This window comes from Ictidomys tridecemlineatus, chromosome 4 (genome assembly GCF_052094955.1).
Source record: "Ictidomys tridecemlineatus isolate mIctTri1 chromosome 4, mIctTri1.hap1, whole genome shotgun sequence".
Taxonomy (NCBI): domain Eukaryota; kingdom Metazoa; phylum Chordata; class Mammalia; order Rodentia; family Sciuridae; genus Ictidomys; species Ictidomys tridecemlineatus.
In genome coordinates, this window is record NC_135480.1 from 108,930,729 (window position 1) to 108,958,374 (window position 27,646).

General features: G+C 34.8%; 2 protein-coding genes and 1 long non-coding RNA gene across 5 annotated transcripts in view; 2 read left to right on the top strand and 1 right to left on the bottom strand.

Moving 5' to 3' along the window:
- Stt3a (STT3 oligosaccharyltransferase complex catalytic subunit A) overlaps positions 1–418 on the top strand; it is a 24,306-nt gene extending 23,888 nt beyond the window's left edge. For both annotated transcript variants that reach the window (XM_005339539.5, XM_040285508.2), the window contains exon 18: positions 137–418. In XM_005339539.5, the coding sequence (XP_005339596.1) occupies positions 137–175 (39 nt within the window). In that variant the 3' untranslated portion in view covers positions 176–418. The remainder of the gene's footprint in view (positions 1–136) is intronic.
- The window catches only part of LOC120889743 (uncharacterized), a 6,761-nt gene extending 1,934 nt beyond the window's left edge, over positions 1–4,827 (bottom strand). Inside the window, exon 1 of the long non-coding RNA XR_005733833.2 lies at positions 4,688–4,827. This is a non-coding gene — a long non-coding RNA (uncharacterized LOC120889743). The remainder of the gene's footprint in view (positions 1–4,687) is intronic.
- On the top strand, positions 851–27,646 carry Chek1 (checkpoint kinase 1). 2 transcript variants are annotated; one of them, XM_005339540.5, is made up of 13 exons: positions 851–5,367; positions 6,134–6,218; positions 7,032–7,255; positions 8,646–8,710; positions 8,798–8,867; positions 13,297–13,485; positions 14,626–14,730; positions 16,897–16,992; positions 21,490–21,598; positions 22,425–22,602; positions 22,861–22,992; positions 24,559–24,660; positions 26,793–27,646. In XM_005339540.5, exons 1-13 carry the CDS (start codon positions 5,079–5,081, stop codon positions 26,886–26,888), a joined length of 1,740 nt encoding a protein of 579 aa, XP_005339597.3. In that variant the 5' UTR covers positions 851–5,078; the 3' UTR covers positions 26,889–27,646. The 2 variants fall into 2 exon arrangements, with proteins under 2 accessions (XP_005339597.3, XP_040141444.2); XM_040285510.2 differs by having other exon boundaries at positions 5,173–5,275.

A 27,646-nucleotide genomic window follows, 5' to 3' on the forward strand; every position in this document is an offset into this window, starting at 1 on the left:
AACCAGGCAGCAGAACCAAACATAATCCAACCTGCTCTGGATGAACCCATTTCACTAGAAAAAACTCTTCAAAGTTGACCTGGTTATCAGTATTAATTTAATTGACTTTCTTTTTTCTTTTTTTGTGTGTGTGCAGGTAAAGGACCTGGATAATCGAGGCTTGTCAAGGACGTAAATGTCACATCCAGCTATGATACGCTTTGCACTGAGCGCCTCATATTTAGAATGTTGAAGATTTTTTTTTTATATGCAGTTTATAAGAACAGAGCCAGATGGCATTAGAATCGTCTGGAAGTTTTGCCCTGGATAGTATGGGCTGGGCCAAAATGGAATGATTTTTATAATTCTGAGCAGGTTACCAAATGAAATGTCATGGATTTACTTTGGTCAATTAAAGGGGGGAATTTTTTTTTAAAAATGTGCCTTATTTGTTTTGACTTAATGGCTGATTTGAAGACAAAAATTTCTGCTGGGTTGCTCAAAGGACATATAGCAGACTTTACCAATGCTCTTAGCTCCCTGAACCAGGTAGGAGGAGCATTCTTTTTCTCTGATATCAGGAAAACTATTAAGGACTAGCTCTGATTCTACATTATATGAACAGTTTTGTCATACTGTCTGTATTGTAGCACTTAGTGTGAAGCCTTGCACATAGTAGGTGCTCAATAAATTTTTATCAAATGAATAAATGTTTATGGAACAAGAGAGTGCTATTTCTGGGCAGGAAAGACAGCTTTCTTGCTGTTATGTCTCTATTTGCAATGTCTCTCATCTTTAGAGGCGCTTTGACTTTATAAGGGATAGAAAGTGGCTAGCCAGACCTGATCTCACCAGTACTCTTTGGGACTAGTGAGGGTTTTTATTTTTTTAGAGCAGGAATAAATCAAGTGTGACTAAATCAGCAGTTTTAAAGACTCAACAGTAAAATGTTATCTGTGGAGAGGGAGAAACTCTTTCAATGTTATGTGTAGAGGTTGATAATCAGTAGATGCTTGTGAATCAGCTTAAATATAATTATAAACATCTATTTGAAATTTAATTTTTCAGTACTTTCACCAAATTGTAACACTTCCCTGAAGGCTTTAGTTTCATTTCCTTTAGCCTATGCACTAAAACTCTTGTGGTTGTTTAGAGGTAAGCGTCTCTCCTTGTCTCAGTCTACTGTGTAATTTTTTTTTTTTTCTTTAGTGGTGCAGGGGATTGAACCCAGGGCCTTGTGCATGCAAGGCAAGCACTCTGCCAACTGAACTATATCCCCAGCCCAGTCTATTGCTTTTATATACCACTTCAGTCAATTACCTGGTTTTGAAATCCTTGCTTAATAAACTACAATTTAGAAGGAGGGCACATTGCCAGCCTGACTGCTAGAAGAGAAAACATCTTAAAAATGTTCAGCTCCAAAGCACAATGGACCCATAGATGTTTAACATCAAGATAGCTTCCTGTACAGTTCAGTCAGACATTTTATTTATTTTTTTTAAACTACATAAGACATATATCACTGAGGTATATAAGCCCTAAGTCTTTTAAAATATATAAGGAAACTGTCTAGTGTTACATGTTTAATAAAATAGGAGGAATTCATGGCTTTTAGATAAATCAAAATCATATAATAGATATGCTTGGGTATACTTTGATATCTAGGGAACTTAACCTTCCAAGTCAGTTTATATTCCATGTGGTTGAGATTTAGATTTAAAATAAGATTTGACTTACTATATGTAAATATATTATTTAATTTACATACAGAATTATTCCCAAATGGAAGAGGTTATTCTGAGTTCATCAGTATGATAATACTAATAAGAGATTATTAATTATTAATTAGTTGCTTCCGTAGTATAACTGGGATAACACTTTTGTCAGTATAATTGTGGCTCTTTGGGTTCTAATTTTGTTAGTCTCCAGACTATATGGAACTATATCCCCAGTCCTTTTTATTTTGAGACAGGGTCTAAGTTGCTGTGATTGGCCTTGAACTTGGGATCTTTCTGCCTCAGCCTCCCAAGTAGCAGAGATTACAGGTTTCTGCCACTGCACTCAGCATGAAGCTTTCTTTTTTAAAAATTGACTTTTAATTTTTATTGTTATAATTTACTCTTAATATAAAAAGTTCTTAAAAAGCAACAAGACAGTGTTTTCTACTCCCCAAGACATCAACTTTCAACTTTGAAGATTCTCACTTCTGTATCATTAAATGACTTGCTTTAGTTTGCTATTTTAGTGTTTCTTTGTCCATTTTCTGGTCTGTAGACACATTGTTACTCTTTCCTTTTATAGTTTTATTGTAATTATTACATCCTGTTCTAATTCTATTATAATTATTTATTCAATTCTATTATAGTTATAATTTAGATTAAATCAATAATTCTTACCTGGATATTCTCAATTAAGCCATATATACTATTACTGTTAACTATTTTTCTAGCATAATTTTTTTTTAATTGGAGATTTTTCTTCATTGGAGATTTCTTTTTTTTTTTTTTACTTGTCACTAGTTTTGTTTCCCAGTTTGCCTTGATGTGTGTCACTTTCTTAATATGTTTGAACATATTAGGTATTCATTCTTGGGAATGTCTTCTATTTTGGTATGTTGCAGTTTGAATCGGTTTACTCTCCAGGGTTACTAGGTTGTATCATTTTTTAAAAAAAATATTTATATTTTTGATTGTAGTTGGTCACAATACCTTTATTTATTTATTTATTTTATTTTATGTGGTGCTGAGGATCAAACCCAGGGCCTTGCTAGGCAAGCACTCTACCAATGAGCCACAATCCCAGCCCCTAGGTTGTATCATTTCACAGGTGGTTTTTTTGTGTATTAATCCTTTAATTTTTTTTTTGGTAATACTGGGACTGGTTGCAGAGCCTTGTGCATACTAGGCAAGTGCCCTACTACTGAGCTACATCCCAAGCCCTATTTTACTTCTTTCTTGATTTTTATCACCTCTAAGTATCTTAGAAAGGGTATGTGAGAGAATTTTGGGAGGTTTTGTGTTTTTTTCACACTGAACTTGTAAATTCACTAAGTATATTTTGGAAATAATTTTTCCTTGGGATCATGAAGGGATTGGCTCATTGTTTTCTGTCTTCTAAATGTTGAGAAATGCAATACTATTCTAATTATTATTCCCTTTTTCTTACTATAAATAGGAGTTGTTTGGATGTTGGACTTCCTGAATTAGTCTCCTAATGTTTACTTTTCTATTTTTCATCTTCTTCCATCTGGGGAGAGTTCCTCAAGTGTATTTTAAAAACTATTTTAAAATAGTTTTTTTGTTTCAAAATTCCTCCTTTGATATCTTTTCAACTGAAGACTCTCAATTCTTGGTTGTTTGCTCTTTTTAGAGAGTGGGACATAAAAAGCTGATTGAAAAGGCTTTTCGATGGCAGGTGGTGCTTATTTATGTGTTTTTCAATCTGCTGTGATCTGGCTGGGCTATTACACAGGAAAGTCTAGTACTGATAGCTAGGTATTTTTCTCTTACATAGATCAGATTTCCTCAAGGCATATAATCTCTTACTCAAGGACAAGCCAGGCTATCAGTTTTCTGGGAGTAGGGAAAAAAAGCCTATAGTCTCAATTTTCAGTGTTTACAATTAAAATTAATTCCTCTGTGTTTAGTTAAGGTACCTAAAAGGTTTTAACTGTCCCTATTTATTTTCAGTTCAAATACCACATAATTACTAAAAGTCTTGACCCAGCTTTGGAGAGAAGCAGTTCTTTTAGGGAGAAGTCTATTTGCTTCTTATAAAGTCTGTCAACCTACGCTCTTTTTGCCCCACTTTCACCTCCACATTCAGAGTTGCCTGGTGTCACCAATTCAAGTTGAGGCTTTTAGGATTTCTGAGATGTAAATCGTTGCTTTATTGCATTCTTATTGCCAGTTTTGGGTTTCATCTTTATTTCATTTAAGTTAGTTACCTTCCATGTCAAGGCTTTCCAAAATTGTTTTATACTCATTCTTAGGATATTGTCTTCTAAAAATTTATCTTTTACTATTTTGTTAGTCATTTCCAAAGGGCACAGAGGCAATTCTTTCTCACATATGCTGTATTTAACTGATACTGTGTTTTTTCAGGAAAAATTTAAATTCTACCCAGGCACACTGGAACTGGTATAGATCCTTCTCTTCTTATCTTTGTTTTCAGCACACAGAGAGGAAATCAGGGAGGATAGAGTAAACTAGAAAACATTACATGAAATCTAAATTGATATGGTTCAAAACTTCACAGCCAAGCATTTGCAGTTTGTCCCCGACTTTGCTTTTTTAAAACAGATGTATGTATTCTTTTATGTGTAACATATTTTACTCCATTACTAGTATTGCAAGTTATCTTGAATGTATTTGGCTTGGTTTTGAAGAAAGGGGGAATTTAATGTACTTGCCTGTGCCTTCAATTCTCAGTCTATTGCAGGGGAATACCCATTTCAGTTTTTCCTGGCTTATTTTGTTCTCAAATCCCTTTCTTTGGAATTTTCTTCTCTTAAAATTTGTTACTTTAAAAATTTTGCATTGTACAATTTATACTGGCTTTTACTTGCCTGTTTTTTACACATTAAGAACAAGAAAGTTGCTAGAACTAAGCTAGGCAGGTGGTCTCATCCTTCAAAGTTAAGGCTGAATTAAAGTATTGTTTTGAAGTCTATTCACCCATAAGGCAAAACTGTTTATCCTGATATTACCTCAGTTTCTCCTCAGATTACTTTATTCCAGTACTCTTCCACCTCCCTTAATGTGTGGCCACTTTTGATGGCTCTCCCCTCCAACACAAAACCCCTCTTCACCACAGCTGTTGATAGTAGGCACTCGGTCCTTATAGTATAGGTCCCGCATTCCAAAGTTGAGAAATCTGGAGCCTCCTTGGTCTTTTCGTGCTGCCAGGCCAGGTGCTCAGAGGTCACAGGCTGGTGGGTTTCCATAGACAATTTATGGCCTTTTCAGGCCCAGAGCGGCCGGGAACAAAGCGGGGACCACCGCCAGGAGGCGCAGCCCACGGTGGGCGCGCTGCGGAGATAGAGGCGTAGGCCCTGCCCCAGAGCGCCCCAAGCCGCGCAGCGGAGCCCCACACACTGAATGTCATTTCACACGGACCAAGAGATCAATTCGCTGGTCGGTTCGTCAATCTTCAGCCAGGATCTGCTCCACACCTCAAAGGAACCCAGGCTAGGCCAGCTCGGAACTGGCAAGAAGGACTACAACGCGCAGGTGTTTTGGAGCCGCCAATCTTCAGAGGGACGCGGGAACGCGCGTCGTCCTGCTTTACGGCAAGGGTGCGCGCGTTTGCGGCAACGTGACGCAAGCAAATTTTGGCGGGAAAAGCGCTGCATTTGGATTCCTGTGGTGGCGGGCAAAGGACAGCTTGGTGAGGAGGGGCAGCCGGTAGGGCGAAAAAGGGGTCTGGAGAAGAAGTTAGGAGTCTAGATTAGTAAGGAGGAGCACGGTGAGATAATGGTACTATTGAGCGGAGGAGATGGGATATCCTCCAGCGGAGGGGCGGTTTTGGAGAGTGGAGGAGTGTGGTACCACGGGGTCCTCATTGTAAAGGGTGTGGGGGGAAGGGAAGGCTACCTTTCTGCTAGCTGGGGACCTCAGAAGTTTGGGCGCTGTGCTGGCTCCCAGCTTTTCCTTCCGCTTCTATGGGCAGTTTGGCCCCGCCCCGGACTCCTCCCGGCCTTTGGGACGGGTGGGGTGGGGTGGGGGTGGGAATTGGAACTGTGCAAGTGGGGAGGAGGGGCTGCAGTAGCTGCAGTTATTCCAACCCCTTTTCTAGCCCACATCCCCGTACTCTCTTCCCCAGACTCCCACCACTTCTACCCGCTTCCCCAGTCATTCACCCGAAAGCATCCGTCTTCCCACTTCTCACCGCAACTTTTAAATTTCCCGCGAGGCCTGAGGAGGGCAGAGTTTCAGCCCTCGGTGTGCAAGGGAATCGGGATTACGATTTCGGCAACCAAATGCCTAAACTTAGTATACTTGTTTGGGGTTTAAAGACTTGGATAAATGTGAATGAGATGTAAGGGGAAACCAAGCTGTTGTGAGGGATCATGGCAGGAAGCAGAGCGCGGTGGCTTTACAGGTGATCTGAGCTTATGCTCGTTCCTTATTTTTCGGGTTCCTGCCTTTTACAGCCGTGGTGCTCTGTGGAGTCATGGCAGTGCCCTTTGTGGAAGACTGGGACTTGGTGCAAACCCTAGGAGAAGGTGCCTACGGAGAGTGAGTTTGAATCCGAATATTATCTTGCTTTCACGCTTGCTTTAGTTTTCTATTGTTTTGTCTTAGTATGTATTTGTTGTTTTGGGATTGTTTTTTCCAATACGTGGAGCTTTAGAGATCAGATCTTTGCAAACCAAGGCTTTTAGCAAGTGAAATTGCACAATTTTTGTAAGGATTAATATTTCTGATTATTTTTTCATTTTCTTTATCAAGAGCTGTAAAAGATCTGTTGAGATTATTGTTTCCTCAAACAACCACATAGTCTTGAGCTTTAAGAATAGTGGCTAAATGAGCAAATGAGCAGACTTTGGGGATGGCCTGCCTGGTTTCAGATCTTAAATCTGTCGCATACTGGGCTTGTTTTGTGGACTTAGATGAGCATCCCAATGTTGTATGTCTCCCGTTTTCCTCATTTATATAAGATGGGAATAACAGTACCTACTCCAAAGGTGCTTAGTACTTTTATCACAGTCATATGTAGCATGAGATTAATAAATCTTAGGTAATGCTATTAAAATTATGTGAATAGAACTAGTATTGCTATTATCCCAATTTAGTTTACTTTATCAAGCATTTTTTAAATGACTTGCATGTACAGCATAATGACTTCTTTGGAGTAATAGCCATAGTAATTCACCTTTCAGAAAGGACCAATATCTGTTGAAAATATGGCAGAAACCATTTCCTTGGTTTCCTTGGTGGAGAAAGTAGTAAAGATAAAACAATTTTGGATTTGTCATGTTTAATCTTTTGAAGTTCTCAAAGAGAATTCAAATGTCTATAATGTTATAACTCTTGTTTTCCTTTTTTTAGAGTTCAACTTGCTGTGAATAGAATAACAGAAGAAGCAGTTGCAGTGAAGATTGTAGATATGAAGCGTGCTATAGATTGTCCAGAAAACATTAAGAAAGAGATCTGTATCAATAAAATGTTAAATCATGAAAATGTAGTGAAATTCTACGGTCACAGGAGAGAAGGAAATATCCAGTATCTATTTCTGGAGTACTGTAGTGGGGGAGAGCTTTTTGATAGAATAGGTATGGAAACAATTTAAGATACTTATTCTACTAAATAAGTTTCTAAGTTTGTTTTTTCATATTGAATAGCTAGTCACTCATTTTCCCTTTAAGTTTTTCCAATATTGAAATTGAAGTAAAAATTCCTTTTTTTTTTTTTTTGGCTAATTTTACTAATATATGAAAACATACAGTATCAATGAAAGAAAACTGTCCTTAAGTTATAAGTAATTTTTTCAGGATTGCTGTATTATGTAATTTAAAATGATAAACTGTAGTTTGATTATGAAGTATAAATGCATAATAAGCTGAGCTCAGTGGCACATGCCTGTAATCCCAGTTACTCAGGAAGCAGAGGCAGGAAGATGGCAAGTTCAAGGCCAGATTATGCAACCTTGCAAAACCCTGTTTAAAAGAATAAAACCCAATATCACAAGATAAATAAATAAAACAATAAAAAGGACTGCAGATCTAGCTCATTGATAGAGTGCCCCTGGGTTCAATCTTCAGTACCACAAAAACAAAACAACAAAAACCATTGTATTGTTTGCCTATACAGTTTTTTTCTTTGTAGATATTCTGTTTATATGATTTGCATACATTTACAGGTCCAAAATAATATCATATTGTTATTTTTCCCCCTTATTTGTTGCAGTGAAATGATGGCTTTATATACATATCAAGTAAATTGTTTGCAACTTAAGTGTTCTGTGCAAACTCAAATGATTGATGTTGCAAAATGCTGAGAAGTACATAAAATATATGCTGTGGGTCTAAGTTTATTATTTGAAGCTATTTTATTAGTAGTTAAAAACTGCTTATTTAAATCTCTAATGGGAATCTCAGGAGAGAACTGAGGGAAAAAGAAATCATGAGTTAGAAATAAAAATATAAAAGGTAAAAGATAACTGATAATAGAAGCTCTCTTAATAAGACTATTTCCTGAAGGAACTTTGTAAACATTCAGTGAAAGGGATTTTATAAAGTTTAAATCTGTTAAAAAATTTAGTGAAATAGGTTTAGATTGTTTTAGGCTTTCACATTGACAGTTATATTTCAGAAATGGGAAAAATACTAACAACATTTAGAAACAATAGGGCAGAATTTAAAAGATACCAAGTAAATATTAATGTAAGTAAAATAGGAGCTTTCATAGCATGTATTATGTTCTTGATTTGGATGATAGCTTTATTTCTTTGTAATGTTCCCATGATATTAGTTTGTTTTTGCTCTTTAACAGATTGGAAAATGTTGGTTATTAAGTACTGTATTGTTAAATGTACTTAATCTTTCAATAGTATAAGATTGCTAAATTATAATCACAAATGTCTAAAATCAGATTAAGAAACTATATGTTCAATGCCTGGTTGTATTTATCTAATAAACTAACTTTTGTAATTAATTCTTACAGAACCAGACATAGGTATGCCTGAACAAGATGCTCAGAGATTTTTTCATCAACTCATGGCAGGGGTGGTAAGTATAATTATATCTTTTCCTTTTATTTAAAATTAGTACAAATAGTAAGTTACTAAATTCTGGTGTTTCTCTATTTTCCTGTAGGTTTATCTTCATGGCATTGGAATAACTCACAGGGACATTAAACCAGAAAATCTCCTTTTGGACGAAAGGGGTAAGTTTAATATTTTGTTACTACTAATTTTAAGATAGCCATTCAAGTCAGGATGAAAATCTGAGAAGCCAAGGAAATTTGGGAGACTTGGTATATTTGGAATTCAAGTTTTTCATGATATAGTCTTCTCTAGATCCAGGGGAGTTTGCTAAAGATGAATAGAAATAAGAATGCTTGAAATCAACTTTTTAAATGAATTAATAAAGGTAAGCTTCTATTGTAATACCTGAGACTTTAGCCATGAACTGTTCACCCTTTTTATCTATGACTTGCATAATATGCAAGAATTTTAGTTTTTTTTTTTTTTTTTTTTTTAATGGATGTCATAAAATTGAGGGGATGGATAGTAAAAATGTTATTTTTCAGAGTCAGGACCAAAAAGATGAGGCAGTGATTTATGTCTGTTATGTTTAAGACTATATTCCTAACATTAGAGTAGTTCCTTGCAAATAGTAAATTTTTAAAAATAACCATTAAATAAATTAATCTAGCAGACTAGAGAGGTGGGCTGAATCTTAAGTTATTTTTTAATAGGAAAAGATCTGAAGTCTACTGTTTGTATTGAAAAAAATTAACCAAGCATAATTAAATAGCTTGTTCTTGGCATTTAACAGTTTTTAAAAGACATTTACCAGGCATTAAACTTGGTATTAGTCACCTGTGTGATTTGTTCACCATATGTAAGAAAACTAAGGTGATACAGTGCCCGGAATGAGGAAAGTAGTGGTCCAGTATTACTCTGGTGAGACTTCTGGAAATAATGTTTCCCGGGGCCACATTGTAAGAGATGTATAGACCACTGATGTACTTTATAGGAAAGTGAACAAATGAAGAGCTGTGAACTATGCAAAATAAGAAATTATTGCGGGAACTCAGGGAAACTTGCTAATTGTTAAATATGGTTCTTCAGAACCTGTGGGTGAAAACTTTTTAGAAGTAATTTGAATTAGCACAGGGATTATGTTCAACAATGGATCTGTGTAAAAAAAAGCGTGGGTTGATTTGATATGTAGTGAGTTTATAACATTGAACAGTGGAGTATTAATTATCAAGGATATAGCTTTCTACAAGTCATTTCACAAGTCACATAGCAGTATTTTAGATATTCAGAAAATTTAGTGTATGATAAAAGGAAACTTTGGATGGTTTGTTGATGAATCCTGAGAGGTGAGCACACAGCACAATCTGAGGATTCTCATGCTTCTGTTTTCATGCTGTTCCCATTACTTGCTGAATGGTAATAGCCTTGATGATGTTAAATTCCATTCCTCCCCTTCCTCATACAAAGCAAGTCCTTTTTGAATTAAATGCAGGTTTCAAGATACACAAAACACCCTGGAAAAGGATTACGTGTCTCTAAATATGAAAGGCAATATAGGATAGTGTTAAGAGCTTGAACTTTGGAGTCATTTGAACCTAGGTTTAATCTAGGCCACCTCATTCTAGACATGTGGCCTTAGGTAAGTTGCTTAACTTCTCTCTGCCTCACTTTTCTTATTTATAAAATGGGGATAATAGGAGAACCTATCTGAGTTATGAGGATAAAGGATACAAACATCATGTGTTTTTGTAGAAGTATGTACCTGGAATGTATAAAACAAGTATTTATACCTATGTTATACATATACACATACATTTTAAAAATGCATAAATGTGGGGGTTGTGGCTCAGTGGTGGAGTGCTTGCCTTGCATGTGTGAGAAACTGGGTTCAATCCTTAGCACTACATAAAATAAATAAATAAAATAAAGATACTGTGTCCGTCTACAACTAAAAAGAAGTGTATTACAAAAAATGCATATGTGTGTGTATTTTTGTCATAAATAGTAGGTACCTATTATATAGTTGATGCTGAAAAAAATGGTAGTTATTATTACTATGTAAAATTAAGTTACATTAAAGCATAGGTTATATGCTTTTTTCCTATGTGCATGTAGGTTTCATTTTTTTACCCTTTTAAGTTGTGTTTATGTAGTATAAAAAGTAATTTTATTTAAAACTTAATTCAGGTGCCCCCAAATTTTTATAATATAAATTACATATTATAATAAAGTGTAATGAACATCTGTCTGCCTACCTGGCTTAAAAATAAATTAGTACTTATAAGAATGCTCACAGGTCTGTTGTTTAATAGAAAAATTGCAAACAACTCACAGGTCTATCAGCAATAAGAAAGTCTGAAATGGATAATTTGTAGCTGCAAACAATGACATAGCTGGATTTCAAGAATATAAGCCCATAGAGCAAAAAAATAAACTAAAAGAATTGATACGCTCTTTTTATATGAAATTAAAAAAAATATAAAACCAATTATATTGTTGAAGTATGCAAACAGGGCAAAACATGGAAACAAAAGCAAGGGCATAATAAAATTCAGAATGGTGGGTGTCAGAAGGTAGGAGAGGGAATGGGTGTGTCCTTTTTCTTGGATGTTAGGTGAGTGGTATTGTTCTTGTATAATATGTATTTTGTTTCTGTTCAGTATATAACTAATAATCTTTTAAAACAGAAATACAATGTTACCAGTATTTGAAGTCTTTCTGTATTCACTCACAAATCTACTCTTCCTTTATTTTTGTCAGAACTATACTTGTAAATTTTGAATATATGACTTGTATTTCTCTAACCGAGTATTAGATTGCAAACAAAACAACAAAATTCAAGATAATCTATTAGTATTTTATGGTAATCTGTTAGTATTTTAATTGATTACCACTTGGAACTCAGTCTCAGTGATTTGTCCAAATTGTGCCATAGATAGCTATTAAAAAAATATAGATGGGCATAGTGTCATGTCACTCGTAATCCTAGTGGCTCTGAAGACTGAGGCAGGAGAATCTTGAGTTCAAAGCCAGCTTCAGCAACAGCAAGGTGATAAAGTAACTCAGTGAGACCCTGTCTCTAAATAAAATACAAAATAGGGCTGGGAATGTGGCTCAGTGTTCCAGTGTCCCTGGGTTCAATCTCAGGTATCCCCCACCCCCTCCAAAGAAAATCACAGTATTTACCTCCTGGAGTTAAATACAAGTAAGTATTAATGGCTTACATTAAATTGGGTATATGTGCTTGATTTTTAAAGAATCAAAGAATAGAGAAATGATGACTGTTATATAACTGTGCATAGGCTTAGTACAAAAATTGGATCATGTTATAATTTTTGCTATAACACTAGCCTATTCCCCACTTATATTCTGTTCCATATTAGTACACCTTGTTTTTCTTTTTTTTTTCTTAATAACTACTTATTGTATACATGTTTTATAAGCTTTTACCATTTATGGTGTGCATTTAAGTTATTTACAAATAACATTGCTACGAATATTCTTTTTTTTTTTTTAAAGAGAGAGTTACAGAGAGAGAGAGAGAGAATTTTTTTTAATATTTATTTTCTAGTTTTCGGCGGACACAACATCTTTGTTTGTATGTGGTGCTAATGATCGAACCCGGGCCGCACGCATGCCAGGCGAGCGTGCTACCATTTGAGCCACATCCCCAGCCCTGCTACGAATATTCTTGTTTGTGATGTTATGAGACTATTTCTGTGGATATGTTCCTAGAAGTGGGTATTACTAGCTGAAAGAGAAAATTTTTTTTGAATCTTTGGCTGGATTGCCCTCTGAAAAACTTATAACCATTGACAACCTCTAATAACAGAGGACCTTCCAAAGCTCCTAAGACTAGGATAGAACCCTTTTCTGTAAGATCCTGTCATGTTCTATATTTTTATAACTTTCTTGGCCATTACCTATTGTTAGTCTACCTCATTGATTTGTTCACTACCTGGGTTGGCTCGCACAGTGTCTGTTATGTGGATACAGTAGACATTCACTAAGTGTAAAAGTCCTACCTGCAGTTTTTATGTGCTGGAGATGGGAAGATTAGCGTGGAAGTTTGATTTTTTTTTTTTGTACAATTCTTCCTCTTTTTCTCAACATAGCTACTTCGACAAGAAGTTCTCATGGATTCTGGATCTGTATAGTTTGTTGTGTCTCTATATATTCTTCTTGCCTATTGATTTTGTTTGCTGCTGAGAGTGTGCCTCCTATTTTACTATGTCTCATTCTTGCCTTCTATACCACTCATTGAAGGGCTTTTCTCTGCTTTCAGCCCAAGTTTGGAGTGTTCTTTACCAGAAGAATAGCCCCTTTTAACTCCAGTATCTTTCTTTAATCTGGTCCAAACTGTTTGGTGTGTTGGTGACAGTTTTCTTAAGTTAATATCAAAGAGAGGGCCTTTTCCAAGTTTAGCATAGATGATTATGTCTTTTATTTTTCTTAAAAAAATTTTGTTGTTGTTGTTTATTTTGGTCATGTTAAGGTAGAGAAATTCTACAAATCAGGTAATGTATTCAGTAAAACTTAATTCTAATATATCTATTTGCAAATTGTTTTTATCCAGTGCCATTCTCTTTCTTTTTTCTTTTGGTTTAGATAACCTCAAAATCTCTGACTTTGGCTTGGCAACAGTGTTTCGGCATAATAACCGTGAACGTTTATTGAACAAGATGTGTGGTACTTTACCTTATGTTGCTCCAGAACTTCTGAAGAGAAAAGAATTTCATGCAGAACCAGTTGATGTTTGGTCCTGTGGAATAGTGCTTACTGCAATGTTGGCTGGAGGTAATAGTTATTTAGTCATGATAAAACTTTTGGTTTATGACTTTGTGGGTTGGTGCAATGCCTGTAATCCCTCTGGAAGGCTAAGGCAGGAAGATTGCAAATTTGAGGTTAGTCTCATTAACTTAGTGAAATTGTGTCTCAAAATTAACAAACAAATGATCTGTGGATGTGACTCAATGGTTAAGCACCCCTGGGTTCAATCCCTGTTATCAAAACGAACAAACAAAAAACTTCTGGCTTATGGAAAGTCAGATTTGCTATACCAAAATAAATGAAATAAACCAACGGAGTTCGTGTTTATGTAATAGTATTTTAGTATTGTCTTAATCAGTTTGAGTTGCTATAACAAAGTACTGTAGACTGGGTGGCTTATAAATAACAAAGATTTATTTCTTACAAAGCCTGGAATGAAGGTGCCAGCATATTCTGGTAAGGATCTTCTTCTTGGCTTTCAAGTAACCAGCTCATATGATCTAGAGTAGAGAGAACAGAAGCTCTCTGTGTTTTCATAACAACAATGATCCCATGAGGATCATGAACCCAATCCCTGCCCAAAAAGAGCTGACCTGTAAGTACCATCACATTGTGGGTTAGAATTTCAACATGAATTTTGAGGTGGAAACAAATATTTAATCACTGCAAGTAGTAACTTATTCATAACTAACTTGTAATCCCCAAAGTTTTTAAAAATGTGGTATGTGTATCTATTAAATGAAAAGTCAAAATAGCTATCTCTTTACTAGGGATTAAACCCAGAACTTAACACATGCTAGGCAATCACAACCACTGAAGAACATTCCCAGACCTTTTTTAATATTTTATCTTGAGACAGGGTCTCTTTAAATTACCAGTCTGGCCTTGAATTTGTGATGCTGCTTCAGCCTTCTTAGTAGCTGGGATTATAGGTTTATGCCACTGTGTCATGCTTCATGTAAGTACTTTTGAAAGAGTAGGATAAGAAGTGGCTCGTCTTTTCTTTAAAGTGCCTGTGAAGCTTCTACAAAACTTCTTTTCCCATTTTGTAAAATATTGAGTTAATCTGAAGGAAAGTTTGTATGGATTTGTAATGATTATTTTTCCTTGAAATTTTTACAGTATAATTTTGTTAATATTAGGGAATTGTAACTTGTTTTATTTTAGAATTGCCATGGGACCAGCCCAGTGACAGTTGCCAGGAATATTCTGATTGGAAAGAAAAAAAGACATACCTCAACCCTTGGAAAAAAATTGATTCTGCTCCTCTAGGTAACTGGGTTATCTTGATTGCTACAGATTTCTTAGATTTAAGTCTGGTGCTATTTGAATTTTTCTTAACATTTTTTTTTATAACTTTTTTTTTTTTGTGGTGCTGGGTATTGAACCTAGGGCCTTGTGTATGCGAAGCAGGCACTCTACCAACTGAACTATATCCCCCAGCCCCTCTGTTATAACATTTTAATAATTAAATAAATAACCCATGATCCTCGTAAGTTAGGAAATATAAATAAAAATGAAAAAAGCCTATAATTCCTTCACTTAGATATAGCGTTTTAAAGATATTCTGTGTGCTTCTGTGCTTTGCTGTAAATACTTTTAATGTTTATTACATAAGTTTATATATATATATGTATATATATATATATATATATATATATATATAAAATCAAAAGTTAGATCATACTACAAATAATATTTCATGACTTGTTCTTTGGTTTTAATATTCTTTGAAAATCTTTCCTTGCCTGTAATTGTAGATCTGTGTCACTGTTTTTAAAGGTTATGATGATATTCTGCTACATGGATGTGCTTTACTCATTCATTAGAAATTTATTTTGTAAATTTTTACTGTTTTAAAACAGATCTGAGCTGGGCGTGGTGGCTCATGCCTATAATCCCAATGGGTTGAGAGCCAAGGCAGGAGGATTGTGAGTTCAAAGCCAGTCTTAGTAAAAGTGAGGTGCTAAGCAACTCAGTGAGACCCTGTCTCTAAATAAAATACAAAATAGGGCTGGGGATGTCGCTCAGTGGTCAAATGCCCTGAGTTCAATCCCTGGTACCAAAAAACAAACACACACACTCATATGATAAGCATCCATGTAACTTAATCTTCACACATATCCTTAAATTGTTTATATAAAATAAACCTCCATAAACAAAATTGCAGGGTCAAGGATATATGTAGATTTGTAAGTATTGAATCTTATTTTTCCAAATTGCTTTTCAAAAAGTTGATACTATTACAACAGAGTTTTATTTTATTTTATTTTTTTTAAAGAGAGAGTGAGAGAGGAGAGAGAGAGAGAGAGAATTTTAATATTTATTTTTTAGTTCTCGGCAGACACAACATCTTTGTTGGTATGTGGTGCTGTGCTGAGGATCGAACCCAGGCCGCATGCATGCCAAGCGAGCGCGCTACCGCTTGAGCCACATCCCCAGCCCAACAGAGTTTTATTTTTATTTTAAATTTAATATTAATGAAGTTGGAACCCTTTTGTCAGTTTTGCTCAGTGTTAGCAAGGAGATTTTCTTACCCTTAAAGGACTTTTCCCAGGGGTGCTCTACCACTGAGCTATATCCCCAACCCTTTTTATTTTCTATTTTGAAACAGGGTCTTTCTAAATTGTCCAGGCTGGCCTCAAACCTGTCATCCTCCTGCCTCAGGCTTCTTAGTCAAGGGTTACAGACATGTATCATTACATCCAGCTTTGACCTTTGCATTTGTTACAAATATTTTCTACAATTTATCACTTATTTCTATTTCATTTGATATTTTGACATGTAGAAAATTTTTTATTTTCAAATCTATAATCTAGTCATTTGTGATATCTCACTACATTGTCATATTTGGAAAGGTTTTTTTCTGTGTCTACTGTAGTTTTTTAAAAAGTCCCCTATGTTTTCATGGCTTCATTTTTACATTTAAATCTTTGGTCCATTAGAAAATAATTTTAATGTTAGGAAATGTATAACTTATTTGTCAAAATAATTAAGATACCTTAGGATAATGGTTGTTTATATTACTCTCTTAAAAAAGTTGTTCATAAGTAAACACATAAAACTGTGCAAATGAGGAAGTAACATGAGAACATGATATGCTGAGTGATGAAATTTGGTGTTAAAAATGGATAGAAGATTTCTTTGTATCTTTTTGTTAATGCCACATGGGGAAAAACATTTCTTTCAGACTCTTATTCTGCTTATTTGCAAATAATTGAGAATTAGATCTGGGAAGATTTTTCTAAAGGGTAGACAACAGCAAAGAAAAACTATATGACCTTAAATCAGTAATGAGTAACTTTATTCTTTCCCTTCCCCAGAAATAATATTTAGACATAAGAAGGCTAAAAGAGAATGTGTTCTTTAACCCTAAGTTGTAGGCTTTTCTAATATGTATGACTTTTTGTAAATATTGCTTTAATATTTTGCTTTCAGCTCTGCTGCATAAAATTCTAGTTGAGAATCCATCAGTAAGGATTACCATCCCAGACATCAAAAAAGACAGATGGTACAACAAGCCACTCAAGAAAGGTATTAGTTTTAATATATAAATATTTTCTCTGGAAAGCATGAAAATTCACTATCATAAGTGAACAATACAAGATAGCTAGGGTCTCTTTCCTCATGGAGATTATTATGTCTAATAGGGAAAACACGTATAAAAAGTAGTTTTGTTTATTAATAACTACAAAGGGGAAAATTGGAGTACTGTAGTCCATTGTTTGAACAAATGTTAAGGGACAGTGAAGACTTTTTTTTCCTGAGGAAAAGACATGAAATTAAAGGGAAGTTAAACAGGCAAGTTGAGTGTCAGATTTGATTCTAAGCAGAGGGAGCAGCATTAGGAAAGTCTTAGTTTAGAAAGTCTGGTGCATTTGAGGAACTTTAAACAAGGTTAGTGTGGCATGGGCCTTGTCTGTCTTCATCCTTGTGTTAACAATCATTAGCACAGTGCAAGGCATGTTGCAGGCATTTGGTAAATTTGAATAAATGAGTAGGGAAGTGGGAGAGGGAGAGATGATGCTGCAGAGGCAGATAGCAGCCAAGATATGAGAATGAGGCCTTGTGATCTATTTATAGATTTTGGACCCTAGCTTAAAGCCATTAGGGTCATATATTTGGTTTTAAAAGATCCTTTGGTTTTTTTGGTTTTAAAAGATCTACTCTTTTTCATTGTTTTTGATGAATAGAAATAGGCTAAGGGTAGTAGATTAGATGAGAGAAGATGGTAGTTTGAAATAGGTTAGTTGTAATGGAATTAGAGAAGAGACGTGGATTCCAAAGAAATTTAAGAATAGCTGGTGATTGTTTAGATGTGGGAAATGAAGGGAGATGAACAGTCGAGGGTGACTCTAGTTCTGATAACTCAGAAGAAATTGGGAAGAAATTTTATTTGATTTTTGAGGAAATGAGTAAAAACTGTTCAGTAGTTTGTGTGTGTGTGTGTGTGTGTGAGAGAGAGAGAGAGAGAGAGAGCACACTTTAAGACTAAGCTTTAAATATCAATTTTGGGAATTTAAACCATGGTAGTAAAGGAAATTTTAGAGAATTTGAAGGGATGCCAATATTCAAGTTGTAGGTAGAGACCAAGGAAACAGTAATCAGAGAGATGGCAGGAATAACTGGAGAATGTAGAGTAGTGGAGGCCAAGGGAAGAAAGTTCATGACAATGACAGTTGCTGTTAACTGGACCAAGAACAGGAAGGCTAAATTTTGTCCATTGAATTTCATGATATGGCATTTATTCATGATCTTGGCAAGAATAATTTCTAAATCACATGGATATGAAACTTCTCTTTGCTCATTAATTATTATTATTTCTTTCACTGCTAATGATCAAATACAGTGCCTCATGCATGCTAGGCAAGCATTCTACCACTGAGCTATACTCATAGGCCTGAAATAGTTCAACTTTTTTTTTTTTTTTTTTTTTTTAGTACTAGGGATTGAACCCAGTTCTTGTACATGCTAGTCAAGTGCTCTGCCACTGAGTTATGTCCCCCATTATTTTTCCCTAACTTTTAATACTTCCTTCCCCAATCTCATCCTCCGTTAAGTAGCAGAACTTCCTATTTCACTGGGAAATAGAACAAAGAAGAATGGAATTCACAAGCTCCCACCACGTTCTCCTCCCATCTAACTGCCTCTGTGCTCCTAGACTCTACTGTGTACCCTGTTGCTATGGATAAGTTGCTCCACATATGAATCAACACTTGCTTATTCAAAGAGATCTGACAGTTCTTCTCTTTTCCCAAATCATTTCTTTTTCTTCTCCACTGCATCTTATCAGCATACCAACATGCTATTTCTTCCATCATGAAAACAAACAAAAAGTTAAATACACAAACAATTCAGTAAGTTAAATAGTAATAAAACTTCTCTTAAACTCATTTCTCTCTATCATTTCAGTTTTCTTTTTACAACTGAACATCTCAAAAGATGTTTCTAATTTCTAACACCTCATAGTTTTAAGGATTTCCATCTACGTTGTTGCCAAACTAATAACCAGTTCTCGGATTTCCTCTTAGTCTGTCTGATCAGCAGCATTTTATGCAATTGGTCATGGCTTCCTCCTTTAAAAACTGTCTTCATTTGACTCCCAGATATTACACTCTCTTTACTTTTATTGGCTACTCTTTTTCAACCTCCCATGATGGTTTTCCTTTATGAACTGAGCCTCCTTATACTGGAGCAGACCAGGGCTCAAGTGATGAACCTCTTTTCTTGTCACATTAACTCCATTATTAATTTTTTTTCAGTTTCAGGGCTTTAAGTAAATCTTTAGACTTATAAATAACCACATTTATGTCAACCTGGACTTTTTCTATGAACTCCAAAATCATTTGCCTAGTATTTCAAATTTCCCTTGAGTTTTAAGAGGCATCTTAAACTTTGAAATGTCTCAAACTGATTTACTGATTGTTCTCCTTCATACCTCCTCATATCAGAGTCTTTTATATTTTGGTTGATGGTAACTGTGTCATTCTTGCCATACAGATCAGAAACTTTGAAGATAGCTTTTATTATCTTATTTCCTATCCAATCTACAGGGAATTTCTGTTAACCTCTACTTTTAAAAGTTCTCAAATCTGACCACCTTTTATCACCTCCACTGATACCCTATCAGTTGAAACCACCATGATCCTTTGCCCAAGAGTGTTCTGATTAAAAGGTAAGTTAGTGCTGGGTGTGGTTACACACTTTTGTATTACTAGCGACTTGGGAAGTTGAAGGAACAGTATTGTAAGTTGTGGACCATCTTTGACAACTTGATGAGACCCTCCCTGTCTCAAAAATTTTTAAAAAGGGCTGTGGATATAGCTCAATTGTAAAGTAGCCCTGGGTTTAATCTCCAGTACTAAAAAGAAAGAAAGAAAGAAAAAGTAAAAAAGTAAGATGTCACTGTTAAAAATGTTACTGTTTTGCTCAAGTATTTGCTAAAATATTCCAGTGCTTTACTTTTCACTCAGTATATGAGCTAAAATCTGTTCATTTGACTTGCAAGGTCTTATATAACCTCTCTTTCATTACGTCTCAGATTTAAATCTGCTCTTCCTCTTGGTCATAGCTGTATTTTTCTTCTCGTTATTCTTCAATTACTCCATGTTCACTTTTACTTTATTTTTATAATGACTAATATGACTGGGACCCCCACCCTATGAGACTTACTCATATATATTGTTCTGTCACCTTATTTGGGTATTAACTTCAGTGTCATCTTTTCAGAAAGAAGTTATTGGCCATCCAAGAAAACTTTAAAACTATCCCTTTCTCCCTGCAACCTACTTGTTTGTGTTATTTTCCTTCATTGTGTTCATTACCATTTAACTTACTGGATTTGAACTTATTATTTTACTTCATTTTGTCTCTTCGGTAGAGTACAGGATTTAAGAAGTCAATGATTTTTGTCGGTTTTGTTCACGGTTAGATACTTTATACCTAAAATAATGCTTGGCACATAGATTTAGTAAAATGTTTGAAAGATAAAAAGGTGGTTTAATCTTAGCATGTTTAATTGGTTTGGTGACAGATCCAGTACAGGAAGAGGCTGTAAGTCTTAAAGGGAATAAGTAGCAGAGTATCAAGATCTCTGAGGAGGTAGGAGTGTATGGGCTCCTTAGCACAAATGGAGGGTATATTTTGATGGATTCCTTCTGATGGGAGGATGCAGAGGAAGAAAAAAAGATGGGTAAGAATGCAAGTAAATTTGCAGATTTGGTGGTGACATGTTGAGATAATCAAAAGGTTTTACTTTCTCTATGGATGAGAGATGGTATCATATGTTAAGTAATGGGGGGATGGCAGTGGTCCTAGAAATTTCCAGAAGAGTATTGTGAGTCAGCTTCTGCTTATCGGAGAGAACATTTGGCCTTTAGGTTTTGTTATTGGCTTATTTCACTTAGCTTGATAGTAGTCTCCAGTTCCATCCATTTACTGACAAATGCCATAATTTCATTCTTCTGTATGGCTGAGTGTTGTGTATATGTACCATATTTTCTTTATCCATTCATCTGTTGAAGGGCACCTAGGTTGGTTCCATAGATTAGTTATGAACTCTTACAAACATTGATGTGGTAGCATCATTTTCTATATAATGATTATTCTACACAAAGCTTTTCTTTTCCAGGGCAGCAGAATGTTGGATAGAACAAATTCATAATGTCTGTTGCCATTATCAGAAATTATTCTTCATTTTGAAAAGTTGTTTTTTCTTTTAGCTAGCTGTCTCTGTCTTTGTAGAATAGTATTGTTACCATAAAAGATGCCATTAAAATTGTGTCCTTAGTATGATACCCCACACTCTGAACATACTTGTGAAGTACCTAATTTGATAGGTGAGTCTTTGTAAGTTTCTAACTTGACCACATGTCTTACAAAAGCATGTAGGAAGAGCCATTATTTGTTGTATGAGTATTCTGTTCTGTAAATGGTTCTTGATGTCGTTTTATTTATTCAACTTGCCATTTGGGTTAATTAAAAAATAATTTCGTAGAATACTTAAGCCTGGTATTTCTTTGTTTTTTTAAGGGGCAAAGAGGCCTCGAGTCACATCTGGTGGTGTGTCAGAGTCTCCTGGTGGATTCTCTAAGCATATTCATTCCAATTTGGACTTCTCTCCCACAAGCAGTGCTTCTAGGTAAGACTGATAAAAGATTAAGTAGTTATTGAAGTATTCTTCATGAAGAATAATACATGTATATATGTATTTTTAAAATAATGAATATAATTTTGTCAGTGCAAGAATGGTTGATATAAGAAAAGCCTGGTGGGTTTTACTTAAAAGCATATATTTGGCTGGGCAAGGTGGCATAAGCCTGTAGACAGTCCTAGCTACTCCAGAAGTGGGAGGATAACAAGTTCAAGGCCAGCCTGGGCAACATGGCAAGACCCTATCTCAGAAAACTAACTAATTAAAAATTAAAGCTAGGCATGGTGGTGCACACCTGTAATCCCAGTGGCTCAAGAGGGTGAGGCTGAGGATCACAAGTTTAAAGCCAGCTTCAGCAACTTAGCAAGGTAGTAAGCAACCTAATGAGACCCTGTCTCAAAATAAAAAATAGAGGTCAGGTGGTGGAGAGTAGAAATTCAGTGGATTAGACAAAGGGGGCTGGGGAATAAGAATAGGAATCCTAGACAATAGAATGGATCTGACATAACTTTCCTAGTACATATGAATACACTACAGTGAATCTCCACATCATGTACAATCACAAGACTGGGATCCTAATTAGAATAAGATATACTCCATGTTTGTATAAACATGTCAAAATATACTCTACTGCCATTATATCTAAAAAGAACAAATAAAATTTAAAAAAATAAATAAAAAGGGCTGGGGATGTTGCTCAGTGGTTAAGTGCCTCTGGATTTAATACCTGGTACCAAAAAGAATGAAGAAAAGAATAAAGTCATTTACTTAAAAAAAAATTAAAGACATATTTTCCTTTCTCTTAATGTCTTAGTGAAGAAAATGTGAAGTATTCCAGTTCTCAACCAGAACCACGTACAGGGATTTCCTTGTGGGACACCAGTCCCTCATACATTGATAAATTGGTACAAGGAATCAGTTTTTCCCAACCGGCATGTCCTGATCATATGCTTCTAAATAGTCAGTTACTTGGCACCCCAGGATCCTCACAGGTAAGGGAATTTCCTTTTTTAAGTAAATAATGGTTGTCCTTTATTTTTATTGTCTTGAAGTCTTTTAAAATGTGGAAATCTTAGATATATAGTAGTAATACTTTTGATTTATACATAGTTTTTGGACAAGGAAGAAAGAATGAATTAGAGGACACCTTCATGGAAAAGAATTCTAAATCACAGGAAAAAAAAAAAAAAGCTATGTTGTGACTGCTGTTGGTCTTAGTGGGCTTACTCAGCTTTCTGTTTGGCACATAGAACCCTTGGCAACGCTTGGTCAAAAGAATGACACGATTCTTTACCAAATTGGATGCAGACAAATCTTATCAGTGCCTGAAAGAGACTTGTGAGAAACTGGGCTATCAATGGAAAAAGAGTTGTATGAATCAGGTATGTTGATTTTCATATATCTTTTCCTGCAGAAAATTCAATATGTGAATATAAACTCTCATCATTAGTATCTTCCAAAAATAGAAAGCAGTTTAATTTGAAAAAGAAAGAGTTGAAATTGGAGGAATTTTCAATAAAATGTTCATGATTTTAAGGAATAACATGATTTTTTTTTTTTTTTCAAATACCTCTCCAGGTTCATAAAAATATTAATGGACTGAAATAATTGTTTTCTTAAAGGCTATTATGCCTCAATTGTAGATAATCTCATATTTCTTCTCATCTCCCCTGATCCCACCTACCAATTTTTGTTGTGTGTTATTATAGCATAATTATAACATTTATTTGTTAGTCTAGTCTATCATTAGGCTTTAAAAAACATTAATATGATGAAAGATAAGAAGAGGGAGTTAATCTGTATTAACGGATACTAAAGAGGCCTGATAACTAAATGCAAAGAATGCTCTTTCATTAGATCATAGATTTTAAAACAACTTTGAAGGATGTCATTGGAACTATAGGGAGAATTAGAATATGGACTTTATATTAATGTTTTTGTAGCATTGTCAAGTGGTGTGATGATATTGTTGTTTGTAAAATGTCCTTATTACAAGAGACACATGTTGAAGTAAGGTTGAAGTAATAACTTAAAAAAACTTAAGAAAGGCAAATAGCTATACAAAGACAGTCAAACCCACACATACTTAGATAAGGCAAATGAAGGATATATAGTTATTTATCGCACAAATGTTTTTTGTAATTTGGACTGGGCTTAGCTGGGCAAATCTGCCAATCTTGCTTGGCCTTATTCATCTAGCTGTAGTCATTCAGTGGCTTTGCTGTGGCAATCAGTCTAAGATATCCTCATCGTTATGTTTGTGTCTTGATATTGGTTGTTGGCAAGGAATTTCTTTTCATGTCACTCATCTAGGCCATTGGAACATTCTAAAAGGCTGAAAGTAGAAGTTGTAAGTCCTCTCCAGATCTTTGCCATCTTCTGATTTCTGCCCTAGCTTTTTAGCCACAAACCTAGCCTCTCCTTTTCTCTCTTATATTTTCATAATTTTGTTTTCTAATTACATTTTTATTTTATTTCTTCTTTCAATTGTATTTGGGTAAAATTCTAAATTTCTTTTGTTGCCAAGAGTTACCAGAGCCCATACATGTTTATAGTGTTTTTTGTTTTGTTTTGTTTTGTTTTTGGTACTAGGGATTGAACTCAGGGGCACTCGACCACTGAACCACATCCCCAGCCCTATTTTGTATTTTATTTAGAGACAGGGTCTCCCTGAGTTGCTTAGTGCCTCAATTTTGCTGAGATTGGCTTTGAAGTTGCAATCCTCCTGCCTCAGCCTCCTGAGCCGCTGGGATTATAGGTGTGCACCACCATGCTTGGCCTTATAGGGTGTTTTGGCTTGGACACACATGCACATCTATGGGGAATTAGATTTTCACATATTTGATACTACTTGCTATGAAACTACCCTGTATGTTTTTATCATAGAAGTGTCACTGACATGAGCATTTGGTTTTTGTTTAATGGCTAATCTTATTTTTTTGCCGCAGGTTACTGTATCAACAACTGATAGGAGAAACAACAAACTGATCTTCAAAGTGAATTTGGTAGAAATGGATGAGAAGATATTGGTTGACTTCCGGCTTTCTAAGGTATTTTTGATATATTTCATTATAGTATTCTTTCTATGGGGGGGGGTATCAGGAATTAAACTCAGGGGCACTTGACCATTGAGCCACATCCCCAGCCCTATTTTGTATTTTATTTAGAGACAGGATCTCACTGAGTTGCTTAACACCTTGCTTTTGTTGAGGCTGGCTTTGAACTTAACAATCCTCCTGCCTCAGCTTCCTTAGCTGCTGGGATTACAGGCTAAATGGATTTTTTAAAATGGCAATATTTATACAATAGTCTCCCCACTTGCACTTTTGCTTTCTGCAGTTTCAGTTTCTCTCTTTTTTTCTTGAGGTCACCCATACCCCAAAAATATTAAATGTAAAGTTCCAGAATTAAATAATTCGTATTTAAATTGAGCATAGTTCTGAGTAGCATGATGAAATCTTGCATTGTTCTACTCCATCCCACCTTGGATAAGAGTTATGTATTCAGCATAAAAACCTTAAGTATAGATTTTTATTCATGCCAAATACAGTACTTGTCTGTTACTCACTTATTATCTTTTCTAGTTATCACATTGAGTTTCATAGTACTGCAGTGCTTATGTTCAAAGAATGCTTATTTTACTTAATAGTGGCCCAAAGTACAAGGGTAGTATGGTTATACTTGCTCTAGTTTAATACTAATTATATTAATCTCTTACTATGTCTTATTTAGAGACTAAACTTTATCATAGGGATGTGTTTGCATATATACATACAGAAAGAAGAATGCACATGGTGGATATAGTATAGGGTTTCATACTCTTCATGTTTTCAGGGGGTCTTAGAATGTGTGGATAAAAGAGAACTGTTTATTTGGCATTTGTAAATATATGGTAACTTGCTTTGTTCATTCAGTATTATGAACTTAGTTAGATTTTCACATATTTGATACTACTTGTAACTACCCTGTATGTTTTTATCATAGAAGTGTCACTGACATGAGCATATGGTTTTTGTTTAATAACTAATCTTATTTTTTTGCCTCAGGTTACTGTATGAATAACTTTTCATTGTCTGTTCTTCCAAAACATGATTTTTTGTAATTGATATTTATTATAAAAGTTTTTTTGTTTTTGTAGAAATGTAGATTAATATGAAAATAAAAATAATCCCAAATTATGCTTCTTAGCAGTAATCACCCCTAATATTTTGAAACATTCTGTTTTTTTGGTTTATTTGTAATGTTTAGTTTTTTAATATTATAATTAATAATAAATGTACATCATAATATAATAGATTCTTATTTGATATAGTAATTCTGATTTTTTTTCTTATACATTGATTTTTTTATATATTGATTTTTTTTTCCTTTTGGTCACATTTCTGATTATTTCTATTTTTAAAGCTCTTGACATGTAATACCAAAATAGCATTTTTTTCTCTTTCCTGAGATATTGTTGTATGTGGCTCTGAAGAAGGTTGGGAGGGTGTAGTTCTGTATCTCCACATCTGTACTTATATTTTCAAAGGGTCTGACCAGTTTTTTGTTTTTTTAAAGTTTTTAAAAAAATATTTTTTAAAAAATATTTATTCTTTAGTTGTAGTTGGACACAATATCTTTAATTTATTTATTTATTATTATGTGTTGCTGAGGATCGAACCCAGGGCCTCGCCCTTGCTATGTGAGCACTCAACTGCTAAGCCACAACCCTAGCCCTAGTTCACATTTTTTTATATTGAACATTTGCTACAATATTGTCTTCCAGATCCTTGCTGTGAAATTTAAATTGTGAAGGATTGTATTATATTGAAATCCTTCTCAGAGCTGAATCTGTTGACTTCATTGCCATAGAATAATGACAACACTTGACTGTCCTTGTGGGTTTATTTCAAGTTTACAAATTCCCACTACCTTTGAAAACAGTGGTTCAGAGATACTAACCTTTAATACAGGCCTGATGTATTTTCTTGCTCTCTGAGCTCAGTATGGTGGGAATACTGAAGAGCACAAAATTGGGTCAAAATTATTTATATGGTCATTTCCTCTGCTAGAATATTTGGTTTTTATAAGAGCACCTGAAAAGTATTGTAGCTGGACATATCTGAGGTGTTTGTTTCTATTTCCTAGTAAATAATATATATATTTTTTTGACATTTTTTTTTATATATCATTCTTGCTATAGGGTGATGGTTTGGAGTTTAAGAGACACTTTCTGAAGATTAAAGGGAAGCTGAATGATGTTGTGAGCAGCCAGAAGGTTTGGCTTCCTGCCACATGATTGATCCATTATCTCTGGGGATTCCTGGTGAATATAGTGCTGCTATGTTGACATTATTCTTCCTAGAGAAGATTATCCTATTCTGCAAACTGCAAACAATAGTTCCTAAAGAGTTCTCTTCCCCTTTATACAAACATCTTCCCATTCATTGTATGTTTTGCATACAAATAATAATTATATCTTAATTGTCATAATTTGGGGGAAGGGATGGGTAGAATTCACTAAATATTTCTTTAGCAGTGTTTCTTATCTGAATTTGAAATCCATCTGGTGAAAACCAGGTTTTGGGATACCTGACTTTATCAGCTCTTATACCAACATAATATTCTATTTTCACTAAAACATTTTGATACATCCAAAATTCTACTGATTTAATTATAAGGATAAATTTGTAAAGACTAGCCCTTGTGACTTTTGGATACAAAAGTAGATTTATCAGTCTATGAGGTGGAAGCCAGCTTCAAAAAATGTATCTCCAGATCTGTACTTATATTTTCAAAAGGGTCTGACCAGTTATTCAAACCTGTTTTTGAGTTATAACGATTAATTAAAACTGCAAGTCTGTTTTTTTCTGGTGTAGCTAGTAACATATAAAATGCTAATTGGTCTTTCAAGAAGTTAAGCATAAACCATAGTGCTTAACTAACTTTACTCAAAAATTAATGTTGCACATCTTAAATATTTTCTATATTATTTTCTACTTTCACAGCCGTATTTTAATTCTTTACTATGGAAATAAATTCTATTTTGAAAATGAA

Coding starts and splice junctions, on each gene's coding strand:
- Chek1 (XM_005339540.5), top strand. CDS start 5,079: ATGTCATTTCACACGGACCAAGAGATCAATTCGCTGGTCGGTTCGTCA. Junction 16,993..21,489: donor CAACAAGCCACTCAAGAAAG/GTATTAGTTTTA, acceptor TGTTTTTTTAAG/GGGCAAAGAGGCCTCGAGTC. Junction 22,603..22,860: donor GCACCCCAGGATCCTCACAG/GTAAGGGAATTT, acceptor TTTGGCACATAG/AACCCTTGGCAACGCTTGGT.